Raw genomic sequence first — 27425 nt, forward strand, 5'->3', positions numbered from 1 at the left:
CAAGAAGGTTCTTGCACAGAAAAGAATCATTTAACGTTTTTGGGTCTTCTGTTGATCATGAGATTTGGGCCTGGATGCTAAGTTTGCAAAGTTACTGCAGCATTTTATTCCTCAAAATGCCAAGGATTATACTGACTCTTGCTGTTAGTTGTAGGAAGTACAGGGAAATGAACATGTGATATGATGCAAACATCCTGACCCTTATCTCCTGTTGAAAATTAATTGATGCAAGACTTGTTGTGAGACTCGCGTCTATAGTTGAGTTCATAGCTCCTTTTTTAGTAACATCATAACAAACTTTACGTAATCGATAAGGAAATGAAAATACAATAGAATGTAAAACTTATCTTATCTTCACGAGATGACACTTTTATCATGCTTTTAGGTGTGCGTGGATGATTCTTAACCATTAATTAATGTAAGGGTTGAAAGTTATCGACTTTACATTTGATTCTACAATAAATTCAAAACCCCCCATTTTTTCTACAAACATTATAACAACTTTACTTACTCATAAAAAATAAGTGACGAAGTTTTAAGTTAGTTGCTACGGTTTTCTTCTCGACATTTTAACCACTAATTTATGAATCTTCTTTACTTAGCATTTATATAATTTCACCTTTTTTTCTTGGGGTCAACTTTGTCCCTATACATTCAATCCCCAATTTTTTGGTCTAAATTTCAAGTTACCCATGTAATTAAAAAAAAAAAAGAAAAAAACAATTAGCTAGGCCCAACTTGGCTTGGCCACCCAAAGTTGTTTCTTCTCCACTTTCCAACTAAGCAAACCCAACTATAAAGACAATTTACTAGGGGTGGGCATTATAACCGAAAACCCGCCCGAATCGGACCGCCTGAATCGGACCGCTTTTGGTGATTTGTTCGGTTTTATAATAAAAATTCATGAACCGGTAAAAACCGCATCAACCGACCATGAACCGTAAGAACCAATTTAATTTTGAAAACCGATGAAAACCGGACCGGACTGAACATATTAAATTATATTATTTAAAAATAAATTTTAACATGTGGCAATGATTCGTCCATTTAAGCCTGTATACGCCTTGCCACACTCGATCGCTCGCTCATGAAACCCTAACATTTCATTTCACCGCTCCAAATTTTTTCACTTCTCTCTCGATCGATCCGCCTCTCTCACTCAACCTCTTCTCCCCAAACCAAATACGTCGACTTCTTCTTTCAAGCTCTCATCACTGTCGTTCTCTCTCTCTCTCGGTGACTCTCGCAGCGTGGCTCTCTCTCATCGCTGCTTTCTCCCGGTCAATCTCGCTCTCTCTACGGCCACTCTCGCTCTCTCTCAAGGTCACTCTTGCTCTCTCTCAGCCATTCTCTCTCAGCTTTTCCTCACTCGATTTTTCTCAATTTGAGCCGCAAATTCTCATGAACGAGTTAGGGCTTTAAGGTACTAATATCTGTAATTTTTTTTCTCTCTTAGTTCTCATGAACGAGTCTGACTATGTTGTGATTTTTTTATTTTATATTTATATTTATTTTAGGGTTGGAAATTTATATTTATTTTGGGCATGATTTGTAGGTATTCGTATAAATTCCGTCGTTTATATTTGTATTACCCCAAGTCTGAAGGAAGACAGACTTCTTCTCTGTAAGTCCTCTTTATTTCTTGCGTTTTTATGGATCTTGTTAATTAGGGGTGGGCATAAAAACCGATAAACCGATCAAATCGACCGAACCAACCCAAACCGAACCGAAAAAGAGAGTTTTTTGACCAAACCGAAAAAGTCAACCATGAACCTGAACCGAACCGAAAGTCAACGGTTCAGTTCTTGGGTCAAAAATTTTCAGAACCGATGAACCTGAACTGAACCGGTAAATATTTAATTATATATATTTATTACACCTGGCGTCGTTTGATTGGCCAAAATAAAAGGTTCAGTGAACTTGCTTGCAGCGTATCCTCAGCTGTTTTTTTCCCTAACCCTCCCTCTCCTCACACGCGATTCTCTCTCACTCAGCCAGTCTTCTCTTCTCTTTTCGTGTCTTCTTCTTTCTTCTTCACAATCAAAACCCTAAGCGGCGCCTCTCTGTCCCGAGTTCGTCTCTCCAGACCTTGGATCTTTCGGCGACAGCACCGGCGTCGCTCCTTCGTCGATCTCTCTCTCTCTCTCTTGTCTAGCAGGTATAATTTTTCTTTCTTCTGTTTTTGACCTAAGCGGCGCCTCTCTCTCCCAACCTCAGATCTTGTCTCTCCCGACCTCAGATCTTTCGGCGACAGCATCGGCGTTGCTCCTTCATCGATCTCTATCTCTCGTTTGGCAGGTATCATCTCTTCTCTCTCTCTCTCTCTAGCTGTCTGTTTCTAATATTATCTTCTTTCTTCTGTTTTTTTCCTTGATTTGCTAAGGCTGTTGTAAAGGTTCATCTTTTATTGAATTTTCCTAGTTTCTTCGGTTGTTTGCTTTTGGGAATTAGGTGAAGCTCTAGATACTGCTCTGTACTGTCTATTAAATGGCATTCACGTTGGATATAAGATTAGAAAGAAAGAGAAGACGCAATTTGGGGTTTGGCTATTTGTGTAGGGGTTATATACAGGATTTGTGGGGAATATAATCAACTGCTGTAACAAGGGTAGATGAGTTCTGGGTTTTGCTTGCTTCATCTTACTTTAGTTTGAGTGATGAGTTCTGGGTTCTGGTGCTGTTTCTGGTGATGAGTTTGAGTGATGTGTTTTGCTTGCTTTATAGTTCATATTGTTGTCTCTCTTTAGCTTTTGCAATTTTGTTGGTCGTCTGGGTTTTGGTACTGCTTATGAACACTTTCTCAGGTTTTTACTCATTAACTTCTATCTAACCGTTTCTGGAGACACTTTTTTTTTCTTGTTTTCAATACCGGCTTGGTTCAATTTTTTTTGTCTTACCGCACCTTTTGTTGTGAAAAAAATTTATTTAACAAAGAAACAGAAAAAAAAAAATCAGAAGATAATAAAACCGTTTATTTGTCTCCAATTGTTTAAAGCTCTAGACTTTTGGTGACCACTGAACTGAGCACTTGAATTCCATTGCAATGGAGGCTTGCTCCTTGCACTCACCAACTGTAACCACAATACCCTCTTTATTGCAATGGAGGCTAGCGGTGGTGAGTTCTGAAAATTTGCTTGCTTGATGTTCATGATATATTGGTTCTGAAATATGTTTGATGTTAATGAGATATTGGTTCTGACATTTTTGTGTGGTTATAGATAGACTTGCTGCTGTTTCGGTGGGTTGTAATTAGGTGTTTTACTTGTATTTTTTTTCATGGGTTGTAAAATATAATTTGGTGCTTTTGAATTGAGATGGGTTTGGCTTAGTTTTTAATTCCTGTGATTTTTGTTGCTACAATAAAGTAACAAAGTAAACTCTCTGCTTATTTGTTGTTATGTCCTAACAGTCATAAGATGTTTTGAATGATAACTGATTTGTGCTATAACGTGTTTTGATCTGTTTAAATGATTTGAGACAGAAACTGCGAACACTTTCTTTTTTGGGTGAAATTAACCATCGAGTTGGATTATGATCTGGTGAGTGATTTTTAACTGATACAAGTGTATTTTTTTGCAGCTCCCTTATACATGTGAATCTGTTTGGTAAGTGATTAATATGCCATTAGTATCATTTGTTCAAACCTGCAGCTCCTTTATTTGTATTTTTTGTCATGGGTTGTAAAATATAATTTGCTGCTTTACTTATATTTTTTGTCATGGGATGTAAAATATAATTTGCTGCTTTACTTATATTTTTTGTCATGGGATGTAAAATATAATTTGGTGCTTTGCTTGTATTTTTTGTCATGGGATGTAAGAACCAACTAATTTGATAGTTGGATGATGCTTTTGATTAAGACTCAGTTTAGAAACTTTAAAAAAACAGGTTATAGATGGAAAAATCTGTAAAAAAGGCAAAGTTCAAAGTGATTTGGGCTTGTTCATAAGAGCTTATTAGATTTGACAATTGGACAACAAAAAAAGGATTTGGGCTGGAAGTGAATCTGATTTAGGCTTTTAAAAAATGGTAAAATTGGTCTCAAGCCCAAACCGATAAAATAGAGAACCGACTCCGAGAACCGAGGCCCATTTGCGGTTTGGCCCATTTTCGGGTTTTGCTCTGACCGACCCGATCCGAGAATCGAGCTCCTCACGGTTTGGCCGTGGGTCAGCCAAAATTTGAACCGACCCAACCGTGCCCAGGCCTATTGTTAATAATGACTTAGTTGCTTGGCTAAACGCTTATGTTTGTCATTTCAGCACACTGGATCTTGGTCTTTTGTTGAGTGTCCTGGTCTGTTACTTGTAGTAGCATTTGTTATTGCTCACTGGTGAGTGAAATATTTGCTTTTTCGCTTGCATCATCTGGTTACTGAGTGTGGGAAATTGTTTTCCCTACTAATGTTATATGCATGTAGTTTCTACTTGCGCTTTCAATTTATTGCTTGTTCGCTTGTATCAGGATTAGAGTACTTTTCATTTGTCGATCCTCATCAAGAAGTTTCTATCTACACCAGGCGGCAGGTATAGATCTCTCTCTCTCTCTCTCTCTCGCGTGTTAAACAAGAGATTTGGAATATGTTATGTTAAACCTTTTGTCTCTGCATGATATGTATGAGATGCTTTTATCATAGGCGTTCTTAAATGGTCATTTATTAATTATCAGCATATTTATATATTTATATTGCATCCAACTTAGGTTATAACAAAATCATATCCAAAGCAATATACCATTAAAAAGAAATATTTTTCAGAGTTTTTACTACTTGAACAGCAACCACTTCTGTTCTATCTTTTATCAACAATTTCATTGTTATATCTTTTATGAACAATTCTAATGAAACCCCTGCTAATGATAAATTTGGCTATTTGATACATAGAAACATAACCACGAAATTAACTTAATATAATATGAACTGAAAAAAAAGAAAACAGATGAAGTTTAAAAAACCTCCAACGAACAAATTGGATGAAGAATGGCGTGCCCAGAAACTCCTGCCTAAGGTAGACGTCGCAGAATTCCAAATCGCCATTTGAGCCTCTCATTTCCCTTATCGTGCGCCGGTCTATAAGGAAGAAGATGGACGGAAATGGCGTCGTCATAAGTTGACTGACCGTATAGCGGTTGTGGTGTAAGTAAAATGTAGGGTCGTTCACGGGTCGGGTCGGGCTTATGGGCCCAAACCGCACGCCAAACCGGGCCTTGTCGGTAGGCCCAAATGCTAAACAGTGGACCTCTCTTTTAGGCCCATTTTCGAGTTAGGTCGAAACCCGAGTTAGGCGGGCCGGGTTGGTTCGGTTCGGGTATTTGCCGAGGCCCAACAAAAGCAACAATTGAAGGCTTTTTTTTGTTTATATTTTCCAGGCCCATTCTGTTTTTTTGGACATATTTCAACAATTCAAGTTTTGACAAAAACTGTACAGTTTTTCCAGTTTCTCCAACTCTGCATATCTAAAGTTTTCATCATTCAAATACTTAAAAAAACCATAAAACCATAACAAATCATCATCCACCACACATCTCAAAATACAGAAATTAATAATTACGGTCCGTAGCAAATTGTGAGAGTAATCTCAATCACAATTTGCATATTTGCCGAGTTCAAAAGAAAATCCAAATAAAAACAAATAAACTTCCATTACATATACACATACAATTCCAGTAGTTTCATATGAAATTAGATAATAAAGAAAGAAACTACAAATTATGATTAATATAGAAAAGAAAGAAAACCATCGTTTCCTATGATCCCAAAATCAATTCTGTCCACCAAAAAGCACAACAGTCAGATTAGATAAATAGAATTAACCAAAATACAAATAATCATGAAACTTAAATTATTACTCAAAGTATGACTTAAAACTTCTGCTGCTAGGGAAGGAAGCGAGGCATAAAGAAGAGAAAATGGGCTATCTCACATGCACAACTTCTAGTGTTCTTAGAACTAATCCACAGAGAGTCATCCAATAAAAATAACTACAATTCATATGAATAATCAAAGTATGATGTTGTATACAAGCATACAACAGGAGAAAATGAAACTGTGATGTCCAATAAATCATGAAATGATAGTTGTAGTGAAGGTAGAAGTTTGCTTCACCGCCAAATTTAGAATACATAAATTTTACTTACACCACAACAGCTGTACGGTCAGTCAACTTATGACGACGCCGTTTCGGCCCATCTTCTTCCTTGTAGACCGGCGCACGATAAGGAGAAATGAGAGGCTCAAATGGCGGATTTGGGATTCTGCGCACGTCTGCCTTGGGCAGAGTTTCTGGGCACGCCATTCTTCATCCAATTTGTTCGTTGGAGGTTTTTTAAACTTCATCGGTTTTCTTTTTTTTCAGTTCATATTATATTAAGTTAATTTCGTGGTTAAAATCTTGTTTCTATGTATCAAATAGCCAAATTTATCATTATCAGGGGTTTCGTTAGAATTGTTCATAAAAGATATAACAATGAAATTGTTGATAAAAGATAGAACATAAGTGGTTGCTGTTAAAGTAGTAAAACTCTGAAAAATATTTCTTTTTCATGGTATGTTGCTTTGGATATGATTTTTTTGTTATAACCTAAGTTGGATGCAATATACAGGGCTTTCCTATGATACAAATGAACCTGTTCTTAAGGAAGCTTTTGGGAAACATGGTGAAATAATTGAAGGTAATGTTACTGTGATTGAGGCTGTTATTAACTTTTTAGGTTTTTTTTTTGGGTTCTTTGTTCTTTGAAGATCATTTACTTACTTGAGGGGATAATGTTGTCCTATTTAACAGTGAAAGTTATATGTGATCATGTGAGTGGGAAATCGAAAGGGTATGGATTTGTGAAGTTTACTTCTGGAATTGAAGCCAGCACTGCTCTCAAAGAAATGGATGGTCAGGTAGTTTTTATTGTTCATGATTAATTTCTTTGTAATTTATATGTGTTGAAATCACCCTGTTAAGTACCTACCTGCCTCCTCTGGAATGCAAAGAAAGATCGTTGGTTAATGTTTGTGATTCTTTTCAGTTGCTAGATGGCAGACGAATCCGCTTGGAATTTGCACACAAGGGGTAATGACATTGATCTCAGGTAAAATTTAGTTTGTAACTAAAAGCTTTGCTATTGTTTTTTTTTCCTCTCTCTCTTTGAGATAAAGCAAATAGCATTAGGATTGAGTTCTAACTTAAGTGCTTGGTGAATCTACTCTATGCTTTGGCCAACATTTCTTTGCGTGGAGCTCCTTAATGAAGCTATCTCTATACCATCTAATCTTTGTTGGTTGGAATTCCTTTTATGTGTCAGAGGCTGTGTATTCGTTTTTTTCCTATCATCAGCTTGTTATGCCTTATGTAAAGTTATAAACGTTATCCAATTTTTCATGTATGAAAAGTTGCCCTTTTTTGTGTTGCGGAAACCAGGGCAATTCAACAGTTCGGTAAGGGTTTTCATTTAGAAAAAAAAAAACGTTTTGTCCATATCAGAAGATTGCTTTAGTTTGACTATTTAGTTGCTGCTGTTAGAATGACGACTTATAGGAGGATAGTTCATAATCGTCTCATGTCTGTAGATATATATATATATATATATATATATCCTATAAATTGCATAATTTGACCATACATGTTCTATGGGTGTGTATGGATGGTGGTTGGGAGCATAGCACAAACTTTCTTCCATTTGCTCCCATGACATATTTGTCTTGAACGTATAGGTACCCACTATCTCAAGTCTTGTTGCTTTCTTTGGCAGGTACAGTGGATTGGAGGGGGCATGTTGTGGTAGGTGATATTAACCAGCAAGTCCAGATCTGAGTTGCACACTGATTCTATTTTATTTTATTTTCGCCTTGTGGCAATTTTGTAAAATTTGTGATATAAATTTTCTTCTTGTCTTCAATGAAATGAATATGTTTGAAGAGATTTGATCAACTTTATTATGACAAATCTGTCTTCCCAGTTCATCAAGGGTCATTCTTCCCCAAATTTATATTCCCGTCTAATTTTCTTATGGTGGATTGGGCAATTTGGGAAGCAATCCATGGAATGCTAAGAAGATTAGGCCTGAACAAGTCAGCTTGAATGCATCTCTGAGGCTACAGGAATTTCTGCGGGTAAATGAATGCTTGGGGTCTCACAGTGGGCAGGGTCAAGCAAAAGAAAAGTGGCAGACACTACATGCTAACACTCTCAAAATAAATGTGGATGGTGCTTGGAAGCCAGGGACCACAGAGGGTGGCGTCGACGTGGTTGTGAGAAACTCCACCGGCAAATTTGTGGTGAATTGTACAGTTAAATTGGTTAATGTATTCTCTGCACAACAAGTGGAGGCTTTGACTGCAAGAACAGGTACAGTATTGGCAATGGAAAAGGGTTTTCAAAATGTTGTCTTTGAAAGGGATGCTCTCCAGATCGTTACAGCACTTTGAAGTAACTCCATAGATAGGTACGTCATTGGACCAGTGGTGGAGGATACCAAGAGCTTGCTGACACAAGTCACTGGGAAAGGTTTTACCCATATTTGTCGTACTGCCAATGGTGTGGCTCATCGTATAGCGCATTTTGCACCAGTAACCTCCTGATTTTATTTCTGATATACTGTATGAGGATTGTAATTCGTCATCAAGGAATTTTCTTTGCCTTTGATACGAGTTCAGACTTCTTATATTAGCTTTTTCACATCAATAATATTCTATCGCTTATCATAAACAAATGAAAATATTCCCGTCGTATGGTTAGTTAAATGAGCTGAATTGAACACTTGAGTTGTGTACTTTTCATTTAAAGACTTGATTGAGTTTGAATGTTTGCCACGGTTGTCTTGACAAAAATAAGGAAAGGAGCCAAGACCTAAGACCTCCACCCCATTCTTGAAGGGCCTACTACACATTGTTTTTCAATTATCCAAACCATTTAATTTTTAGATATTCCGATCATCTCTGTAAAAAATCACTTGAATCTGAAACCATGATCACTCAATTAAATTATTGTTATTTTCGTCTTTTCTTGAAGTGCCATGTTAATCTATTTTGTTGCTTGCAATTAGATGTCTTATTGATTTTCAATTTGTATGATTTTTTGCAAGGATGAATGAAGACTTGAAAAATAGACGGTTTAGATTATTGAAAAAAAAAAAAGTAGGGTACCATAAATGGTGTCTCTAAAATAAAATTATTTGAGAAAAATCCCTCAATGGAATATATATCACACAAACTGTGTTGATTCTTGCTATAAAAACCATGAAGGTCTTAGTTCCGCAATAAAATAAAAAAAAGAGAGGATACAATGTATGCAGATTTTAGCTTGTAAGTTGTTTGTGAGATTTTGGAGGCAACTAAAATTAATATAGAACAGCTTACCTAAGTGGAGGTTGGTAAATTTGATGGTAAGCTTCGAATTTCGGTTTGGTGAACTAAGCATTAGATACTCATGAATAAAGCTTCCTCATAAGTATGGGCAGTCACAAAAAGAAAATAAACTTCATTTTGGATAAGGATGGCCTTCAATCTCCCCAAAGCAATGTTTAGTTTTGTGTGGACTCTTCCCTATATCCCCTCTTGGTCGTGTAGCGGCCATACTTGAATGAAAGCTCACTTTCTTAAAAACAGAAGACTAACTAGATATAGAAGTAAGACCTTATTATATCTCATGACACGACTAAGTGTTAGATACGCATGAATAATATCTTTTAGGAAAAGATTATACAAATAAATCAATAGTTAGTGATATTAAAGTCAATATACTTTGATGCAGTTATAGTTTTGTCTTGAATAAATTATGGTAAGAAATTCTCGCTATAATATGAAAGGAACGTTGAATAAATCTCATTTTCTTGAAAATGGGATGGCTAATTCAAATTATACAAACTGAAAACTTTGTACAATGAAATCTTCAGTGGTGTACTCTGGTTTTTATTTTAAGATTTGAGCTGGAATGTTGGATATGACGATGACTTTGCTTATGAAAAACTATCTTTTAGCGAAGGAGAAGTTGGGAGTCTAATCCTTCTTTCTAAAACTTGAAGTACCAAAACACACAAGAGTAACCGAGAGGCTATCTATTGGGATCCAAACAAACGATGAGCATACAATAGTAATCTGATTTGTGTTCAATCTCAAACCATTTAATTTCATTTGATTCAATCACGTGAAAGTTAACATTGAAAGTTACAAAGCATGTGATGTGGCATCAACCCATCTTGAACAACATAGAGAAAAAAACTAGCTCATTATCAAGATTTGGTATAATCTTCCTGTTTTTGATTCTGGGCAACTTCAACAAAAATCAGCCTCCCATCAACCATCTGGACAAATTTTAACAAAAACTTCAAAAGAGAAAAACAAGACTCAAGGCGATTCACTACATATGACAAACAAAAACAAAGACTAGAAAATTTGATCAACCAAAAACACATATTCAGTACATAAAAGATTAAGAATGCACAAGTATAAGGGTTATATGATCTGCAATTTGGCACAAAAACAATTATAATATGGGTCAATTTACCATTGCAATCTGAATAAATAAATTTCATGGATTGGGGTTTAATTTTAACCATAGGGAAGAAGGAAATTACCCTGCCATTCATGGCCTTCAAAGCTTTTTGTGCCCCAACATCTGACTTGTAAGTGACAAAACCGAATCCTTTGGGTCTTTGAGTTATACGGTCCACAACCATTCTAGCTAAACATACAGTAAAACAAAATCATCACAAAGGTTAAAACCAGTCAGTAATTTCCACAAATTACAGAAGAAAAATAAATAAATAATCGGAGAAAAATAAAAAGAAAAGTAGAAAGACCTTCTGTAACATCTCCAAAGGGGGAAAACAGTCTCTTGAGCTGTTCATTATTAGTGAACGATGATAATCCTAAGCAACAAATCCAAGAATCAAAATAAGGGTTTTAACCAAAAACCCTAAAGATGAATTTGAGAGAAAGAAAGGGAAATAGAGAATACTGTTGACGAAGAGCTGCGAGCTCAATCTTTTGGCCATCTCTGTGTCAAACTCAAATCAGAGACATCTCTGCTTTTTCTTTGAGCCTGAAATGTGAAGCAGCACCTTTTAACATTTATAGGCTAAAATCGGTATTTAGGGTCCTCCGCTTTTAGTATCTGTTGGGGCTTTGTTCGGCTTTGGTTTGAAGGCTGCTGGGTGGTTTAAAATAGGAGCTTCGAGTTCGAGGGGATTCAATGGAGTTGCCAGGTCCATGTAAGTTTGGAGTTCATTTCTGGGCTCTTTCTTACGAGGCCCAAATTTTTGTATTGTTTTATCCGTATATATGCAAAAAAAATAAAATTGTAGAAATGTCTTTGTTTGGGTTCAATTTTATCTTTTAATTTTCCTTTAAGAGGTCCAAATTTTGAGTGAGGAGCTCAAAACAATTTCCATATTTGCACAACAATAAAAGAAATTTTACTTTGTTTCTTAACGAGTTCAAATCTTCTGTCCCCATTTTGTCTATCATTTTATTTTCAATGAAGTTATAATGTATAAACAAAAAAAACATACATGCATGACATATTGAGACGCTAAATTCAATTCAACTAAGCGAAAATAGTATCAGAATGTGCATTTTAATTAAGATTTTGGTTAAAATACATTTGCAATCGCTACCATCTAAGCATGCATACAAACCATCTACTCACTTAATTAAGAGAACATCTATTGGGATTGGATTAGAACAACCTTTATTTTAGATATGCAGTCAAACAACTACAACTATATGTCATGCAAGATTCACGCCATTTTTGTTCCCTGCACACTAATCCATCTTGAGGAAGCTTTGTATGCATATCACAAAAACTATCTCGGTGGTTGCTATAAAAACCGAGGTCTACTTCTGCCATAGAAAATAAGCATAGGAGTGTAAGCGAGATTATAGAGCAAAATTATTCAGTAGCATATATTTAATTGAGGTATTGGAGGAAACTAAATTCATTATGAAAATTTTTCTTTGACCTTGTCAATCAAGTATTTAGAAAATACAATTGTACCTGAACAGAATGAAAATAAAGTTTGACTTGAAAAAAAAGAAAGAGATCATGTGTTTTTTCTGAAATATTTCATAACACATGTGTCTCCTCCTCCGTTTGAGTGACCGATTCAAATTAGGTGCGACTGCGGTATTTCATGTGCCTCCTTTGTTTGGTCCACCGATTCATGGTTTGTCATTGGTTGCGATGGCTTTCTAATTTGACATTCGGTGCGACAATGATAGTTCCAATGCCTCCGCCACCCATTTGTACCATCTCACAGTTTGAGTTCCTTCGAAGTAACTTAGTTAAATTCAAAGTTAAATGCGGTTTGGCATAATAGTACTATTGATTAAGAGGCATGTATTAACTCTTCAATTTTATTTTATTTTCAATCTTGTTCCTTTTTTCTCTAGATTTATTTTTCGTTTTTTATTTATTTACCAAACTAGATTTATTTCCATATTATGTGAAAATATCTAGTGGTTATGGTGTTCCTTGGAAACCAAAGCGGAGGAAGGGCAGCGGACGCCGTCGTTTTCAAATGAAATGTTTTCTTCCAAATTTTTTTTACTTTTATTATCATTAATTTTTGGTCTCTTCATTATTTTTTTAATGAATATGAGGTTGATGTAAGATATATTCATAAATATTTGAGGGGTCTTAAACAATCTGTGTCATACCTAATTCAAGAACTAGAATTGTTAAGCATTCCTTGTTAAACTCAAATGGTGTCACTAATCTTCTTAGGACTAAGAGATTGATGCAGAGTTCTTTGAACTCCTTCAAGTTGCTTCTCATCAAGCCACCGAATGGCCTCTCCTTCAACAGCATCCTCAATTTATTTTTCTTGTTCCTTGAAATGCAGTTTCAGTTTTGGCAATTAAAGTGTTGTAGTTACCAGGAGCTGTTTGATGACTCACTCCAATGTAGTTACCAGTCCCAAATCAGTTTAGAGTTAGTTACCAAGTGTGGCTAACCGCGGGGTGGGGAAAATGACTTTGTTTTTTGGTTTAGGAAGTGTGGCTAACCAGGGTGGACAAAAGTTCACGCCATTTACGCTCAATATTCTAATTCATCTTGAGGACGTTTTGTACGCATATTTCACAAAAAATGTCTTGCTTCTGGCTATAAAAGAATGGAGGCCTTAGTTAGGCCATGAAAAATGAGAATAGGTGCACGGTGAATAATGTTTGTGTGTAAGTTGTATGTGAGATTTTAGAGGAAATTAAACTTAATTCATCAATAATTATAGTTACTTGCCATCTAACAATTCCATAAACCCGAACTTGTATGTGAGATTTTAGAGGAAATTAAACTTAATTCTTCGAATTCTAAATAGTTGACTGAATATCTGCTTGTTATTGATTTCAAATATATATCAGAATGATGTGCGATGAGTTATTACAATTGCATCTTTTGGAGAAATCATTTGAATTCATAAGTTGTATCCTTTGGAATTAACTATTATATACCAAAAGGATGCATGCATATGCTTGGCACGTCTTCAATGATATCAGATCGATGCTTCTATGTATAATATCTACAACGTGGGAGCCATAGATCAATTACAGTAGTCATTCTAAATATTATCTTTCTTTCCCTAACATATCATACAGCTTCCTTTCAGAAGTCCTAAGATCATTTCAGTAAGCTAAAATGTCAGTCTTTGTTGTATCCCGGAAGTAATTTGTCTAAAAACTATTAATATACTCATCGCTGAGTAACGTACATCAAAGCCCTTATGCTTGGGCTAGCTTTCAGGTCTGTGTTTCGGTTGGACTGGACTTGCTGTTGTTTGTTGGGCTGCTCCTTCCAACTCCTGGCCTTTTCGGCCTTATGAGTTTATGCTTTGACCAAAGAAGAAAAAAATCTTCACGCCATTTTCATACTCAAAATTGTTATTACATGTTGAGGAAGTTTTGTATGCATATTTCACATAAATTGTCATGGTTCCTGCTATAAAAAAAATATGGAGGTTTTAGTTATGCCTTTTCAAAAAAATGAGAATAGGTGTATTTAGTATGTGAGATTTTGGAGGAAATTAAATTTAAATTAGCGATAATTGTAGTTTCTTTTATGCCATTGCAATAATTAATGTAATTAATTATAGTCGCTAGAGATAAATAATTCCTTTTTCTTTACCCTCATAATATGCAATCATATAAAAGTATGGAAATTGAGAATTAGAGAAAGTGGAAGGAAACAACTGGAGGAAGAGTTGTACTCCCCAAATGCTTAAAGAACAGTTACTGCAGCACCTCCTATTTCACAAGAGGCCAAATTTTCTGAACTTGTGTTGTTGTTGTTGATTCTTCTTCCCCAATTATCATTTCATTTAATTTGAAGGGTGAAGAATTTAGAAAGATGATGAAGTTATGCTTGAAATAGCTGAAGTAAAAGTAGAGATTCACAATATCAGTCCACAAACTGAAACTCACAGCTTAATCTTATGTTTGGAAGTAGAGTTGTAGTGAGCAAGCTTAATGTTCTTCAAGTTAGTGTGTAACAAATTTGGGTCGGAGGAAGTACTTTGAATTTTTAATAAATCCAAATTAGATTTTAGAGGTTCATAGACGAAGGTAACATCGAAGTCCTAGGATTTTTTGATAGATTTTGAATATATTTATTAGGAATGTTAGAACTTAAAGCACATAAAATTAATTAAAAAATTTGAAGAGAATGACACGAATGTTTCATTAGGGCTTCAATAGTGTCACCCAAAATAATATCATAAGACATAAAAGGGCCAATAACTTCTTATTAATAAAGTTATATTTATTTATTTTTGTAAAAGACTTATTAGGCTTGGGATACCGTCACAGTGCCATCCACATTACATATAAGTTCTTCTCCCCGCAAGCCCCAAACAGCTCATTTAGAGTTCATCAAATAAGAGGGATGAAGAAACAATTGAGCACATGGTTGTAGCTAATTGAAAGGATAATATGATGGTGAAAGAGTTGATCCATGAAATCTGTTTCATACCATGGCCTTCTCCAATCCTACTCAAATGAGTGACTATTCAGCTATTTTCAGTCCAAGACGCATTTTAACTCACCAAACAAAGGCTAGGACCCATGTCCATTTTAATTGAAAATATCCAATCCAGTCCAGCCCACCAAACAAGGCCTTAATGACTTCAACATGCACACTGGATACAAAATCAAGTGATTAGTAAGTGTTATGATATTAAATAATTGTTAACTACCAGCCTGACTCAAAAATTTTAAGGGAGTTTCACTAAAACACCCAAAATGGAGGTTGAAATTATAAAAAAACCCAACACCCAAAATACTTTATAAACATACCCAAAACTCATCATTACACACACTCAAAACCCATTTATAAACACACCCAAAAAGTTGACTTTGAGGTTGATTTTGGGTGTGTTTCTATGTTTAAATAGTGTTTGGGTTTTTTTATAAATACATGTCTAGGATTGGGTTTATTTATAAATTTGTAAAATTTTAAAGTCATTAACAAACAAAACTTATCAGCCCAGCTTAAAAAGTTGCAATCTTTCTTCCCCAAGTTGGGTATTTATGAGAAAACTGTTCCGAGTGTTATTGTAGAAAGTGTTTTCTTTTGCATTTTCATATGTTCCTTCATTGAAGCCAATTTTTAAATGGCTCTTCAAAATAATTCTCGCCCAAACTAAGAAGCCAGGGCCTTCATGAGCAGAGAAGGTGGAGAGGGAGAAAGAATAGGAGATTTATGGATGAATGGATCTTTATGTTTTGTTGAACTCTCTCACTCGGGTGTGTGTTTCGGTGTATGCGATTCATCAATCTGATAAACTTCCAACCTAACTTTGCATTAGAGCTTAGACATTTTACATTGATAATGCATTTCGAACATGTAAGTCGTAATAATATGAACTTATGCTGGTGCTGATTCTTTTACTGGCTCTGCTTGTTGACTCTGTTCGTTGCCATCAAAATAAACCCTACTGGAACATAGCAAACTTCAAAGACATTACTGAGAACCAAAATCAATATAAAACGAAGAACAAATGTCATTGTACAAAATAAGCACTAAAAACACAACATCACAGAAACCCAACCTTTTACAAAAATGAAGCAATAGGAGCACCAAAACCAATTGGGTCACAAATCACATTCAAGTTTCAGTGTGGCATTGTATCAAACACCGTACGGTGAAATCAGGCTTCCCAATTTTAAAAAAAAACCTATATAATCAGATCAAGCTGATCCAAATCCACATCAAAATAAAGCAAAGAAAGAAAAATACACATTTACTAATTAAAACCCTAACCCTAATTAAAGAGTAGCCAACCAGATCCACAGGCCCTTCAAGAGCTTGTAAACTTGGTCACCGCCTTAGTCCCTTCAGAAACGGCGTGCTTGGCGAGCTCACCGGGAAGCACAAGCCTCACAGCAGTCTGAATCTCCCGAGAAGTAATCGTCGGTTTCTTGTTGTACCTCGCAAGCTTCGAAGACTCCTGAGCGAGCTTCTCGAAGATGTCGTTGATGAAGCTGTTCATGATGCCCATGGCCTTGCTGGAGATTCCGATATCAGGGTGGACCTGCTTCAACACCTTGAAGATGTAGATCTTGTAGGTCTCGACGCTCTTCTTCGATCTCTTCTTCTTCTTATCTCCAGCGGCGGCTCCGGCTTCCTTCGGAAGCTTCTTGCCGGCCTTGGGCTTCTTCTCCGCGGGGGCTTTCTCAGCCACTGTGGACTTCTTCTCCTCAGCTGGCTTTTTCTCGGCGGGCTTCTTCTCGGCTTTAGGCGCCATTGGTAGAGTTGTGAGGGAAAAGTTTGAGGTTGGGTATTTGGGGATTCCAAGAGCTGGATTTGAGAGTTCGGATATTTTTGGTATGACTAAGCACTGAGGAGGGCCTGTCTATTTATATATGCTGAGGGTTGGATTGTATTGGGTATTAGGATTTCACGCGGATCGCTGACTTGGATTATATACTCAGTTTTTTAATTTTTTTAAAAATAGTATAGCCGCACGGCGATACTATTTATGTGCGCCTCCGCTATTTTTAAGTGAATAGTATAGCCGAACGGCTATACTAGATTATTTTCTAATTTTGTTTAAAAATAGTATTATTAAAATTATCTTTAATAAATAGTATAGACGAGCGGCTATGACCTTATATATATATATATATATATATATATATATATATGTACATATGTATTTTTCAATTATATATTTGTGTTCTATACACGTCTCACGTTTTTTAAAAAGCAACGTACAATAGTCGTATTGTACATGTATGTACACATTTCTAATGTTTTATTTACAAAATTTTCAGTAAGACACAAAATTCATGTATTATACAAATAATTATAACATATTATTGAATAAGAATAATATATGTTATAAAAATTATATTAAAATATTATATACTGGTCGATTAATATCTACTTTAGATACGTTGAAACTAGCAAATTAATATCTATAAAGTACAAACTAATGCAACTAGGAGGTCCCTTTTTTTTTTAATTAAATCGTATAGCCATGCGATTATACCTTTTAAATATAATTTATTTAAATAGTATGGCCGTGCGGCTAGACTACGATTTTTAAAAGGGAGTTTCACTAAAGCACCCAAAATGAGAGCTGAAATTATAAAAAAACCCAACACCCAAAACACTTTATAAACACACCCAAAATCCATCATTACACACACTCAAAACCCATTTATAAACACACCCAAAAAATATACAATTGTTGACTTTGGGGTTGATTTTGGGTGTGTTTCTATGTTTAAATAGTGTTTGGGTTTTTTTATAAATACATGTCTAGAATTGGGTTTATTTATAAATTTGTATTTTAAAAATGAAAAAAAAAGTATATCCACGCGGCTATACTTGTTTTTGACAGGTGGCACCTAATTGCTAAAAGGTCTTCGTTTTAAAAAAATAGTACAGTCGCATTGCTATACTATGTTTTTAATTTTTTTTTTTTTTTTAAATAGACTTGTTTTGGCACGTGGTGCCTAATCAATGGGGATCCTCTTTTTTATTTATTTTATATATAAAATCTATAAAGTACAAACTGATGCATCTAAGAAGTTCCATTTTTCTTTTCATTAAATAGTATAGCCGGGCGACTATACTACGATCCTTTTTTTATAAAAAATAGTATGGCAGCACAACGATACTATTTAATAAAAATAAATAAAAAAATAAAAAAGGACCGTCCTAGTTGCATTAGTTTGTACCTTATAGATATTACTTTGTTAGTTTCAACATATCCAAAGTAGATATTAATATTCTACTATATGATATTTTAATATTATTTTTATATCATATGTTATTCTTATTTAATAATATGTGAGAATTATTTGTATAATACGTGAATTTTGTGTGTCTTATTGAAAATTTTGTAAAAAATACATGTATAAAACATTAGAAATATATACGCATATGTACAATACAACTATTGTATGTTTGCTTTTTTATAAACGTGAGATGTGTATAGAACACAAATGTATTATTGAAAAATACATACGTACATATATATGTATACGTATGTAAAATACTATAGCCACTCGTCTGTGCTCTTTATTAAAGGCAATTTAAAAAGAAAAAAACCGGTAAAGCCACCCGGCTATATTGTCAATGAGAACTTTTGAATCAGATTCCATCACTATCCTTGAGTAGCCCCTCTGTCTCGAACACGTGAGAGCTTCAATGGCAGCTTCAGTTTCAGCATTCAGGACACTGTTACAGCTGCGCTTTCTAGCGTATCCAGGGCAAAACTCCTTGTTCTGATTCCTCATCACCACACCCAGATCCGCGTCATGGTTCTTCCAGGCATCATCAAAATTGACCTTTCTTGCACCATTTTTAGGGGACTTCCAGATTTCAGAGGGCGGGATGATGACACCAATCCCATTCCTAGAGGAGGCAACTTGATTTTTCACAGCTTCAAATTCGGAAGCTGCAGAAACAGCATTTTCCATCACCCTTTTGGGATCAATCATAGAGTCTTCAAAAAGGAATTTGCACATTGTTTTCCAAATTTCCCATGCAATGAAACTAGTCAATGATAGAACCCAAGCTTGCTCCTTTGACAGAACATGACAGTTTAACCCATTAAACCAACGATCAATAGTGGTGAGGCTTTGCAGGTTCACTCAATAAATCAAGGGGGAGCCAAACCACACCTCTTGGGTCCAAGGGCACATAAAAATATTATGTTCCCCAGATTCCTCATACTGATTGCAAATGGGGTAGATGGGGGACTTGATAATCCTTCTTCGAAAAAGGTTTAGCCTGGTGGGCTAGAGAAAAAACTTGAATTTTGGCCGATTGGAAACACAACCCTCAATCACATGGGACGAACGGTTACTCCTTCCAATAGAAGAAACAAAGACCCCCCGCTTGTTATAACCTGATCTCACAGAATACAAACCAGAGTTGTTCCAAGGCCACACAATTCTGTCTTCCCTACGCAAATTACCAATGGGAACCTCCCTATGCACACCCCTAGTTGATTGTGTAGAAAACACGTGGAAAGTAATCAAACAAATCATATTTGTGTAGACTATATATAACTAGATCAACCATATCTATAAAAACGAAGACCATGTTAGAATATAGGAACCTTAGATTATTTCAAACAATCGACAAACTAAACTACAAAGCCATTATTATACTGAGAACCAAAATCTCTATAAAACGAAGAACAAATGGCATTCTACGACATGAGCACTAAGAACAGAATAACATAAAAACCCAATCTTTCACAAAATTGAAGCACTAGGACCAAAAAGATCCAAAAACAATTGGGTCAAAAATCACATGCATTGTATCAAATGCCATACGGTAGGATTCCTAATCAAAAAATCCTACACAATCCAACAACATATAGGCAGAACACCGAATATTATATGAACCAGAGAAGGAACGAAAAATACACATTTACTAATTACAACCCTAACCCTAACCCTAATCAAAGAGCAGCCATTCCAATCCACACCCCAACAACGCACTTCAAGAGCTTGTAAACTTGGTCACCGCCTTGGTCCCTTCAGAAACGGCGTGCTTGGCGAGCTCACCGGGAAGCACGAGCCTCACAGCAGTTTGAATCTCCCGAGAAGTAATCGTCGGCTTCTTGTTGTACCTCGCAAGCCTCGAAGACTCCTGAGCGAGCTTCTCGAAGATGTCGTTGATGAAACTGTTCATGATGCCCATGGCCTTGCTGGAGATCCCGATATCAGGGTGGACCTGCTTCAGAACCTTGAAGATGTAGATCTTGTAGGTCTCTACGCTCTTCTTCGATCTCTTCTTCTTCTTATCTCCGGCGGCTGCTCCGGCTTCCTTCGGGAGCTTCTTGCCGGCCTTGGGCTTCTTCTCCGCCGGGGCTTTCTCAGCGACTGTGGACTTCTTCTCCTCAGCAGGCTTCTTCTCGGCAGGTTTCTTCTCAGCTTTGGGCGCCATTGTTGGAGTTGTGAGAGAAAAGTCTGAGGTTGGGAATTTGGGGATTTAACGAAATGGTTTGAGAGTTGGGATATTTTTTGTGATGAGTGAGTAGCGAGGAGGAGGGATGTGTATTTATTGGCCGAGTGTTGGATTGTATTGGGTATTAGGATTTCACGCGGATCGCTGACTTGGAGTGTAGCTTCGGCCGTGGGATTGGGTTTGAGAAAGCTTAGGAATCGACGGTTGAGATGCAGTAAGCTGGTTCAAGCGGATTGGTGACGGATCGGTGGGTTTGGGTGGGATCTGACGGTGTATAGTTTTTGGATGAAATTGATAGTGGATGGTTGGCATGGGTTGGTTATTCGGTATGGATGGTTGACATCATCCGGAAACTGAGTGTGGTCCACAATAAAGTTTTGTTTTTCATATAAAAAACTTTCATGTTTTGTTATTTTATCAGAAAATTCCAAGTTTAAAAAACTTTTAATAACAAAAAAAATCCAATTAATCGAAATTTATTAAGGACTTTACATAAACTGATAAATCGGTAAACCAAACTGAAAAAATAGGTTTTGACTTGAATTGGTTCGGTTCTTGGTTTTTGCCACTTAAAAATGAACCGGAGTGATTATATATTGTCGTCGAATGTATTAATATCTAGGGAGACTTTGGAAAAGACCAAAGGAGAGAAAAAAAATTTAAAATAAGCCAAAATGGATAAAATTGCCTTATTTATTTTGAATTCCAAGGAATCATTTACGTTTGCATGTCTTTGATTTGAAAGTTGATATGTTTTTTTTGGGCTAAAACCTAAATTTACTTATGTAGGGACTTTTCCTTCCGACAAATGGTGGGCTTGTTGCAAAAGAGTGAGGAGATTGCCCTTTTGTTTAGGTTAAAATCAAGCCCCAAAATACCTCGAAAGAGCGCAAAACCTTAGGAAATATTTTGGATAATCTTCACCAACGAGAATAATGATGACTTGCAGGTAGTTTTGGCATGCTTACAGATGGTCTTTCAGCTCAGCATGAGTGGCATGAGGCATGGAGAGCAAAACCAACATGGGTTTAGCACTAAGAGAGAAATTAGGCTTGGTTTGTGAGAAATGAAAGGGTCTAAGTAAGGGATGAGGTGTTTTGTGAGGGATTTTGACTAGAGAAAGAGAAAAAAGGAAAGGCAGGGTTCTTCCAGTGGCTACTAGAAAAACAAATTTGGAGAAGGGATGAGCATTAATCTGAGTTTTGCAAGGTAGAGAGAAAAGCTTGCTCTCTGCGGTTGTGGGTTGAGTTTGTTGGGTAGGGAAAGGCTCAATTTATAGCTGGGAAATCACCATTTTCAAGAAACCCTAATGGCTTCTACTTACTTTGGTGAGCTTTTCTCCTTTCTCCTCCCCTTCTCGACTTCCTTTCTTGGCAAAGATTGCTACATCTATTTTCATGAATTGAGGATTTGGGGCTCAACATCCCCTTTCCTGTGCAATGAGAGCTTCCCTCTTGGTTTGCTTTTTCTTCTTTTCTTTCCTCTTCCTTGGCTGAATCGATGAAGGAAAAGAGGTGCAAATGTATCTTGGTCCAAGGATGCTTCGACATGCGGGATGGTATTCATCGGTTCTTTGGATATTTTGGCTTGGATGGTTTCAGCTTTGCTTAAGGAGCTTGCCATCTACTTCTTCACGTGTTCTTTGTTTTCAAAAGAAGCTCTTGTGGGCTATTTTAGTTTTTCTAAGGGCCAAGATGGCTTTCTAAGCAAATGGGCTTCTTTGGGCTTCTCGATTTGGGCTTATTATTTTTTGGTTGGGTTATCTCTTGGCTAGGTTATTTTGCTTGGGCTTTTGGGCTATTTTTTCTCTCTTGTGCTTACCCACATGTTTGGGCCTAAGAAATGGGCTTGAGTCTCGAGGCTCCCAAGCAACCCGAGACTTTCCGTTTCTCGGCCCATCAATGGGTCTCATGTTGATTTATCACCATCCATGCCACAACCCACTCAAGCAAGCCCCGGGTTTTTTGAGTGGCTTGGGCCCACCTAGACTTGTAGCGTGGTTGGATGCGAGATAACGGCATGGCATGTTGCTTGGCATATTTTAATTTATCGCCCTTGGGAAGAATTGTTTTAATCTTAGCATGAGTTAATCATATATATTCTTTTTTATCGCGAATCATAGCATGATAATTTGTTTATTTAGCACGGCATGTGGATTATAACTTGCATGTGGTAGACCCTTTTTCCTTTCTTTTTCCTTATGGAATATTGTATCGGGCTGATAATTGCTTGGGCCCAATCCATGGATTTTTTGGGCCTCAACAACTTAATATCTAACTCATTTTTTCGTATGAGTCTAATACCAAAATCTCAACCTTGGTCCCTCCCTTCGTTCTTCTTTGCTTCTCTATGAATTCAAATATACTGAAAGAGTGAAGTCAGGCCAAAATTATTTACCTCCAGCCGCTGAGAAGAAGACCCAAGTCGAACCCGACCGTCGTTCCATCTTCGTTCCAAAGGAGCCCGTTCGTCATTCTGGGCGAGGTCCTCCTTTGTGCGGGTTTTGCCTTCAAATCCCTGATTTTCTCCTCTTTTTGGTGCATTCGACGCCATCCCTTGGAAGATTTAACAAGGTACCCTATTTTCTCCAGTTTTCCCTTAGATTGATTGGAGAATTCGTTGGGTTTCTCATACCCACGGATGTTGCTTTTTGTTTTGGCAGCCCAAATACCAAAACCCCCCTTTTTACTTATCTTGTTTCCGCTGCAACAATAGTACTCACGGAGTGGGTGCTAGCAAGGAAGGGCCCGCGCCATTGTCTAGATTTCTTCCTTCGTTGATTTTGCTCGAGCTTTGTTGGAAAGGTAATAATTTTTTTTTTTTGGCTCAGGTTTTCTCCCTTTTCTTTTGCAGGCTTCCCTTTTGTGTGTAAAAGGCTGATTTGGCATGATGTGATTTCCCTTTTGTTTGTTTTTTATGCAGGTGTACACATCTTGGGCATAGGTGAGGATAGGTGCTGGAAACCCTTGACGTTTTGCTACTGGAACCTTCAAACCCTTCAGTCCTCTTAGACTTTGGTAATAACTCTGCCAACTCTGGGTATTTTAGAATAGGTGTAGACTGATGCTTGGCCTAGGCTTTCTTTCCTTGAGGACGTATGTCCGATCAATTGTCACTTGTAGAGAACAATTTTTTCTTGTGAGCGGATGTTTCGTATTGCCTGGTTGACTATTCCCTTTTTTTTTATTTGGAGAATGGACTGCTTATCCTGCCACAGAGCAAAACTCTTGTTTGCCATGAGCTTGAATTCTAAATTGCATGTTTGCTCGGACGACCATAACCAGTCGTGTTTGATACGTATCGTATGTGTGCTAATTCCATCTTGCTTCTTCTCGCTTTTCTATATGCAGGTACCTGTTATGGCATCCGGTAATCCACCATTTATCATAAGGGATCACCTCTATTCCATGGATGACAGGTTGAAGAGAGGGAGGCCACCTCCTCTGCTTAAGGGTGCTTGACGAGGACATAATCATTGATGAAGAACCAGCGCGAATCTACCCGGTGATTGACCCGCATCTATATCAAGGTGTTGTATAGAAAGTGCATTCAGCAGTTCCTTTGTTCTTTCAATATCCTGCGGCACCAAGGGTTGGTGAGTGGGTTGACCGTGAACTGAAGGACAGTCTACCCGTGATATCCTAAGCCGGGCAGGTGTGTTGGAAGCCATCTTTGCCTCTAAGGCTTGTGACATCCATATTGAAGTCAAGACGCTTCGACATTTGGTTAGACGGTGGAGTACTGAGACACATACTTTCATTTGCTCGTGGGAGAGTTCACTCGCGCTTGAGGATGTAGCCAACATTTTGGCTCCCACTTTGCGGCAGTCAAGATCCTTTCCGCATTGCACTAACCCCGGAAGACGGGCTAAAGCTTGAGACTTTACGGAAGGGTGCTCCGACTTCTCCTAGTACTTCTCTAAGATTCAATAATTGGATTCAGTTTTTCGAGCGACCGAGATGAGCCGTATTGCCTCGCTGCATTCGTGTCATTGTGGCTCGGGAGATTCCTCTTTTGTGATTTTTCCCAAGATTGCTTGCATGGGAGAGTGTTTCCGTTGGCTTTGGCAATAGCACGGGGCAGCATGATTCCTTTAGCCCCCATGTTCTTAGGGCACCTATACCGCTTGCTTGACCAGATTCAATTTCTTGAGAAGGGGCGGCGGAACCATGGTGTGGAGACTTTTGTAAATTCCAGTTTTCTCAGATCTTTTTATGGGAGCGCTTCAAAGGAATAGAGGTATCTCCTTCCTTATTCAAAGGTGAGTCACTTTGGTTGTTTGACGAGAACTCCTACTGGGGTAGTCTTCCTCGGATCTGTAGATGGTTCCGTCGCATGCTGGAAGGGCCAAAATTTTTAGAGCTGTGGACGATGTTGAGAATTCATCTTCCGCCCATCACTGCGTTTATCGGAGGATTGACCATGCACCCTTTTATGCGGTCTGTTGTCTTGGTGAGGCCCCTAGCCACGTCGATGCAGGTTACCTGCGCGTGGGAGGCACTACTAAGCGCTGCATGTCTTCCTTTGCCCACATTTGGTGAGCGATCACTCGGAGGTTTCGTGCATTATTCCCCTGCACGGGTCGACGGCAGTTTGGTTCGACCAAGGCGTGCCTTCCAGTGGAGATTCCCGACCTTGCATGGATTTTGGGTGGCGAGTGTGCAGGGGATGGCGAGCCTCTTGCTCTTGCTCTTGCTCGCTAGCCGTGTGTTGGTAGTCTCTCGAAGGCTTACCAAAATTATTGGAACTGCTGCTTTGCCTCATTTAGCCGATTCCATGCTGCCCATTGTGATAGATTGATTCCTACCGTCATTCACCATGCCCGCTTAGTGTCGGAAGAGAAGGTCATTTCCACAGCGAGAAGCGAAATCTCCCTTTACTTCCAAAAGTGGAGAGATTGTTGGTGACTTTTCAAAGCTGAGCGGAAGTTAGAAAAGTCGGGTTCTCACAAGACCGGAAAAGTGCTGTACATGGGAAACGCAGGCGAGAGGAAGGCTGCATTGTCGAGAAAAGGCAAAGTGTAAAGGGCGAAAGGTTCATCCTAAGGTAGCGGCAAGTGGCCCTCCTAGCTCAAGAAAAGTCGCCCGCGAGCCTTTGCAGATGGCCTATAACCGGCGTGAGCGGCGAGCAGCACCAAGAGCTTTATCTCCTCGCAGTAAGTATTGCCGTTTTTGTTTGTGTTGCTCTTTTTGTTTCCTGCTCTTTACGTACACATAAGTATACCCTTTTATCTCATTTTGGTACTTCCCAAGGTAAGGGTAAGGGTAAGGGGTTTTCCGTGACCAAACGTCGAAGCATCGTATTCTTGAAACGCGGTTTGCTAATACCCGTAAGAATAAAGGTGAAGACCCGGGACCCAAGGTAGTGGTGACGGTTGATGATAGTAGTGATGATGATGGCGATGAGCAGGTGGTGCTGCGGGAACTGAGACTAACATTCATGAGCAAGAGAGCGCTCGCGATACGAGTGGCATGGATGAGGACCTTGATGAAGGTCAATACGGTAGTCACGACGAAGACACCTATCCGGCCTTCACTAGCTTGGGGGAGCTCGATGGCTCGAATCGACTCCCGCCTCGCTAGCAATCATGGACAGCGTGTCGACCTTGAACTGGTATCAAATACCCTTCTTGCTTGTTCTACTTAGAATATTAACACTGCATATTGCCCGTTGTGTCCCATAGTTCATACTTTGCCTTTCTCCTGCAGGTTGTGCCCACCATTGAAGGCACGATAGGTGCTTCACCGGAGGCCGATTTTGCCCTTCCCATCTTTGTCGCCGAAGTCGCTTACGAGCCTTCGGCGGTGCAATCTCCTCCTTCTCCTAACCCATGTACTCCCGACATGGTGCGGCCCTCTCCACCACTTCCGGCGGTTCCTCCTCCTATTTCTCCAATTAGGCGCAGACATAGCTTCGCAGCTCCACTTCTTCCAAAGCACCTCCCTTTGCAGAGATTATTGACAATAGCCATAAGAATGGTGATGCTCTTATCGCAGGTTCCTCAAAAGGGCATTCATTCGAGAAAGACATGTCTTGGCGAGATTGGGAAAACTCATACACGGCATTCAAAGCCTTTTTTGATGGTGGTGTCACCATTCTCAGATCCATTGATGAACTTCTTCCGCTTTGCCACAGATTCGATGGTTATGTGGCGTTTGAGGTGCCCTCGTGTACCCAGAGACGGTTGAAGCTTTGAAAAGGTTTATGGATAAATACGGAAGTTTGATGGAAGCTACAGATGTCACCTCCTCTTTCTCTAGGTGCACGCCCTTCGAGCCCTCGACTTAGTACTTCACGGGATGAACACCACGCAACTCCTTGACATTACGGATCACAAACTACTTTCTTTGGCGAGGCCCAGCGATATGTGAGGCCGTAATTGGTTTTCGTGTGGAATTTCTTCTCAAACTTGTGAAGAACTTAGCACGCGATCTTTGGAGCACGGGCCATTCGGGTATACAATTATCGCATGACTACGATGAAGTGAGGGCTGCTGCGGGCGCTTTGAATATTAAACAACGAGTTGGAGAATCGGTGCAGGAGATGCATGCCCTTCTTCTTGCTAAGGGTATTTACATTGAGTGCGTGTGAGGCAATGCCGATTATCTCCAGGGCTTCCGTTGTTCTTTTGGACATTCCCCATAACTTACAGTACTCAAATTATCCATTATATATTTTTATTGCATATTCCAGCAGTTTTTTTTTTTTTGACACACATTTTCTTTTATCTTTGCAGATTGCCCATCCTTAGCTTGGAGACCGCTTAGCTTGGCACATGATCACCTTTTCTTTGTGACTCAAGGCGTGTGAACCTTCAAAGATATGCGTTTTATTTTGCTTTGCTTGTAGTGTTGTTTTTTTAGACTCTAACGACTACGTCGTTATGCCTTTGTAATTTTGATATTAAACTACTGAAGCTTGTATGAATTTCCGAATGCTTGAGGCATGTTGTATATTTCCTGTGTAGATATGTATATGTACTGCTTTGTTGGCCAGAATTGCCTTTATGGACTGC

At 38.1% G+C, this 27425-nt stretch overlaps 4 protein-coding genes across 5 annotated transcripts; 1 reads left to right on the forward strand and 3 right to left on the reverse strand.

The window, feature by feature from the left end:
- Nucleotides 1-1955: 1955 nt before the first annotated feature.
- On the forward strand, nucleotides 1956-7907 carry LOC103322931 (glycine-rich RNA-binding-like protein). The gene is given in 10 exon segments (XM_089046408.1): nucleotides 1956-2158; nucleotides 2240-2298; nucleotides 3579-3604; nucleotides 4464-4525; nucleotides 6201-6276; nucleotides 6279-6317; nucleotides 6600-6668; nucleotides 6782-6888; nucleotides 7017-7079; nucleotides 7740-7907. Coding segments are annotated over 5 exon segments (318 nt in total). The 5' UTR covers nucleotides 1956-2158; nucleotides 2240-2298; nucleotides 3579-3604; nucleotides 4464-4525; nucleotides 6201-6221; the 3' UTR covers nucleotides 7065-7079; nucleotides 7740-7907.
- Nucleotides 7908-10087: 2180 nt separating this feature from the next.
- Nucleotides 10088-11152, reverse strand: LOC103322921 (small RNA-binding protein 11, chloroplastic). Of its 2 annotated transcripts, none has more exons than XM_089044130.1 (4): nucleotides 10946-11152; nucleotides 10788-10856; nucleotides 10563-10669; nucleotides 10088-10310 (listed from the first exon to the last, which is right to left on the reverse strand). In XM_089044130.1, the coding sequence occupies exons 1-4, from the start codon at nucleotides 10980-10982 to the stop codon at nucleotides 10218-10220; spliced, it is 306 nt and encodes a 101-aa protein (XP_088900256.1). In that variant the 5' UTR covers nucleotides 10983-11152; the 3' UTR covers nucleotides 10088-10217. The 2 variants fall into 2 exon arrangements, with proteins under 2 accessions (XP_088900256.1, XP_008223101.1); XM_008224879.2 differs by having other exon boundaries at nucleotides 10088-10289; nucleotides 10946-11130.
- Nucleotides 11153-15940: 4788 nt separating this feature from the next.
- LOC103322909 (putative histone H2B.1) lies at nucleotides 15941-16816 on the reverse strand. The gene has a single exon (XM_089046399.1). It carries the CDS (start codon nucleotides 16722-16724, stop codon nucleotides 16278-16280), a length of 447 nt encoding a protein of 148 aa, XP_088902525.1. The 5' UTR covers nucleotides 16725-16816; the 3' UTR covers nucleotides 15941-16277.
- Nucleotides 16817-19672: 2856 nt separating this feature from the next.
- LOC103322902 (putative histone H2B.1) lies at nucleotides 19673-20486 on the reverse strand. The gene has a single exon (XM_008224859.3). It carries the CDS (start codon nucleotides 20387-20389, stop codon nucleotides 19943-19945), a length of 447 nt encoding a protein of 148 aa, XP_008223081.1. The 5' UTR covers nucleotides 20390-20486; the 3' UTR covers nucleotides 19673-19942.
- Between the last annotated feature and the right edge of the window lie 6939 nt (nucleotides 20487-27425).

The sequence above is a fragment of the Prunus mume genome, linkage group LG1, assembly GCF_029339155.1.
Source record: "Prunus mume cultivar Tortuosa linkage group LG1, ASM2933915v1, whole genome shotgun sequence".
Taxonomy (NCBI): Eukaryota; Viridiplantae; Streptophyta; class Magnoliopsida; order Rosales; family Rosaceae; genus Prunus; species Prunus mume.

Bases quoted from the DNA above. Each gene is read 5' to 3' on its own strand.
- LOC103322909 (XM_089046399.1), bottom strand. From the start codon at position 16,724: ATGGCGCCTAAAGCCGAGAAGAAGCCCGCCGAGAAAAAGCCAGCTGAG.
- LOC103322921 (XM_089044130.1), bottom strand. From the start codon at position 10,982: ATGGCCAAAAGATTGAGCTCGCAGCTCTTCGTCAACA. The intron at 10,857-10,945 runs GTATTCTCTATT...TTTGTTGCTTAG, and splicing joins CTCGCAGCTCTTCGTCAACA to GATTATCATCGTTCACTAAT. The intron at 10,670-10,787 runs GTCTTTCTACTT...CTGTATGTTTAG, and splicing joins CTTTGGAGATGTTACAGAAG to CTAGAATGGTTGTGGACCGT.
- LOC103322902 (XM_008224859.3), bottom strand. From the start codon at position 20,389: ATGGCGCCCAAAGCTGAGAAGAAACCTGCCGAGAAGAAGCCTGCTGAG.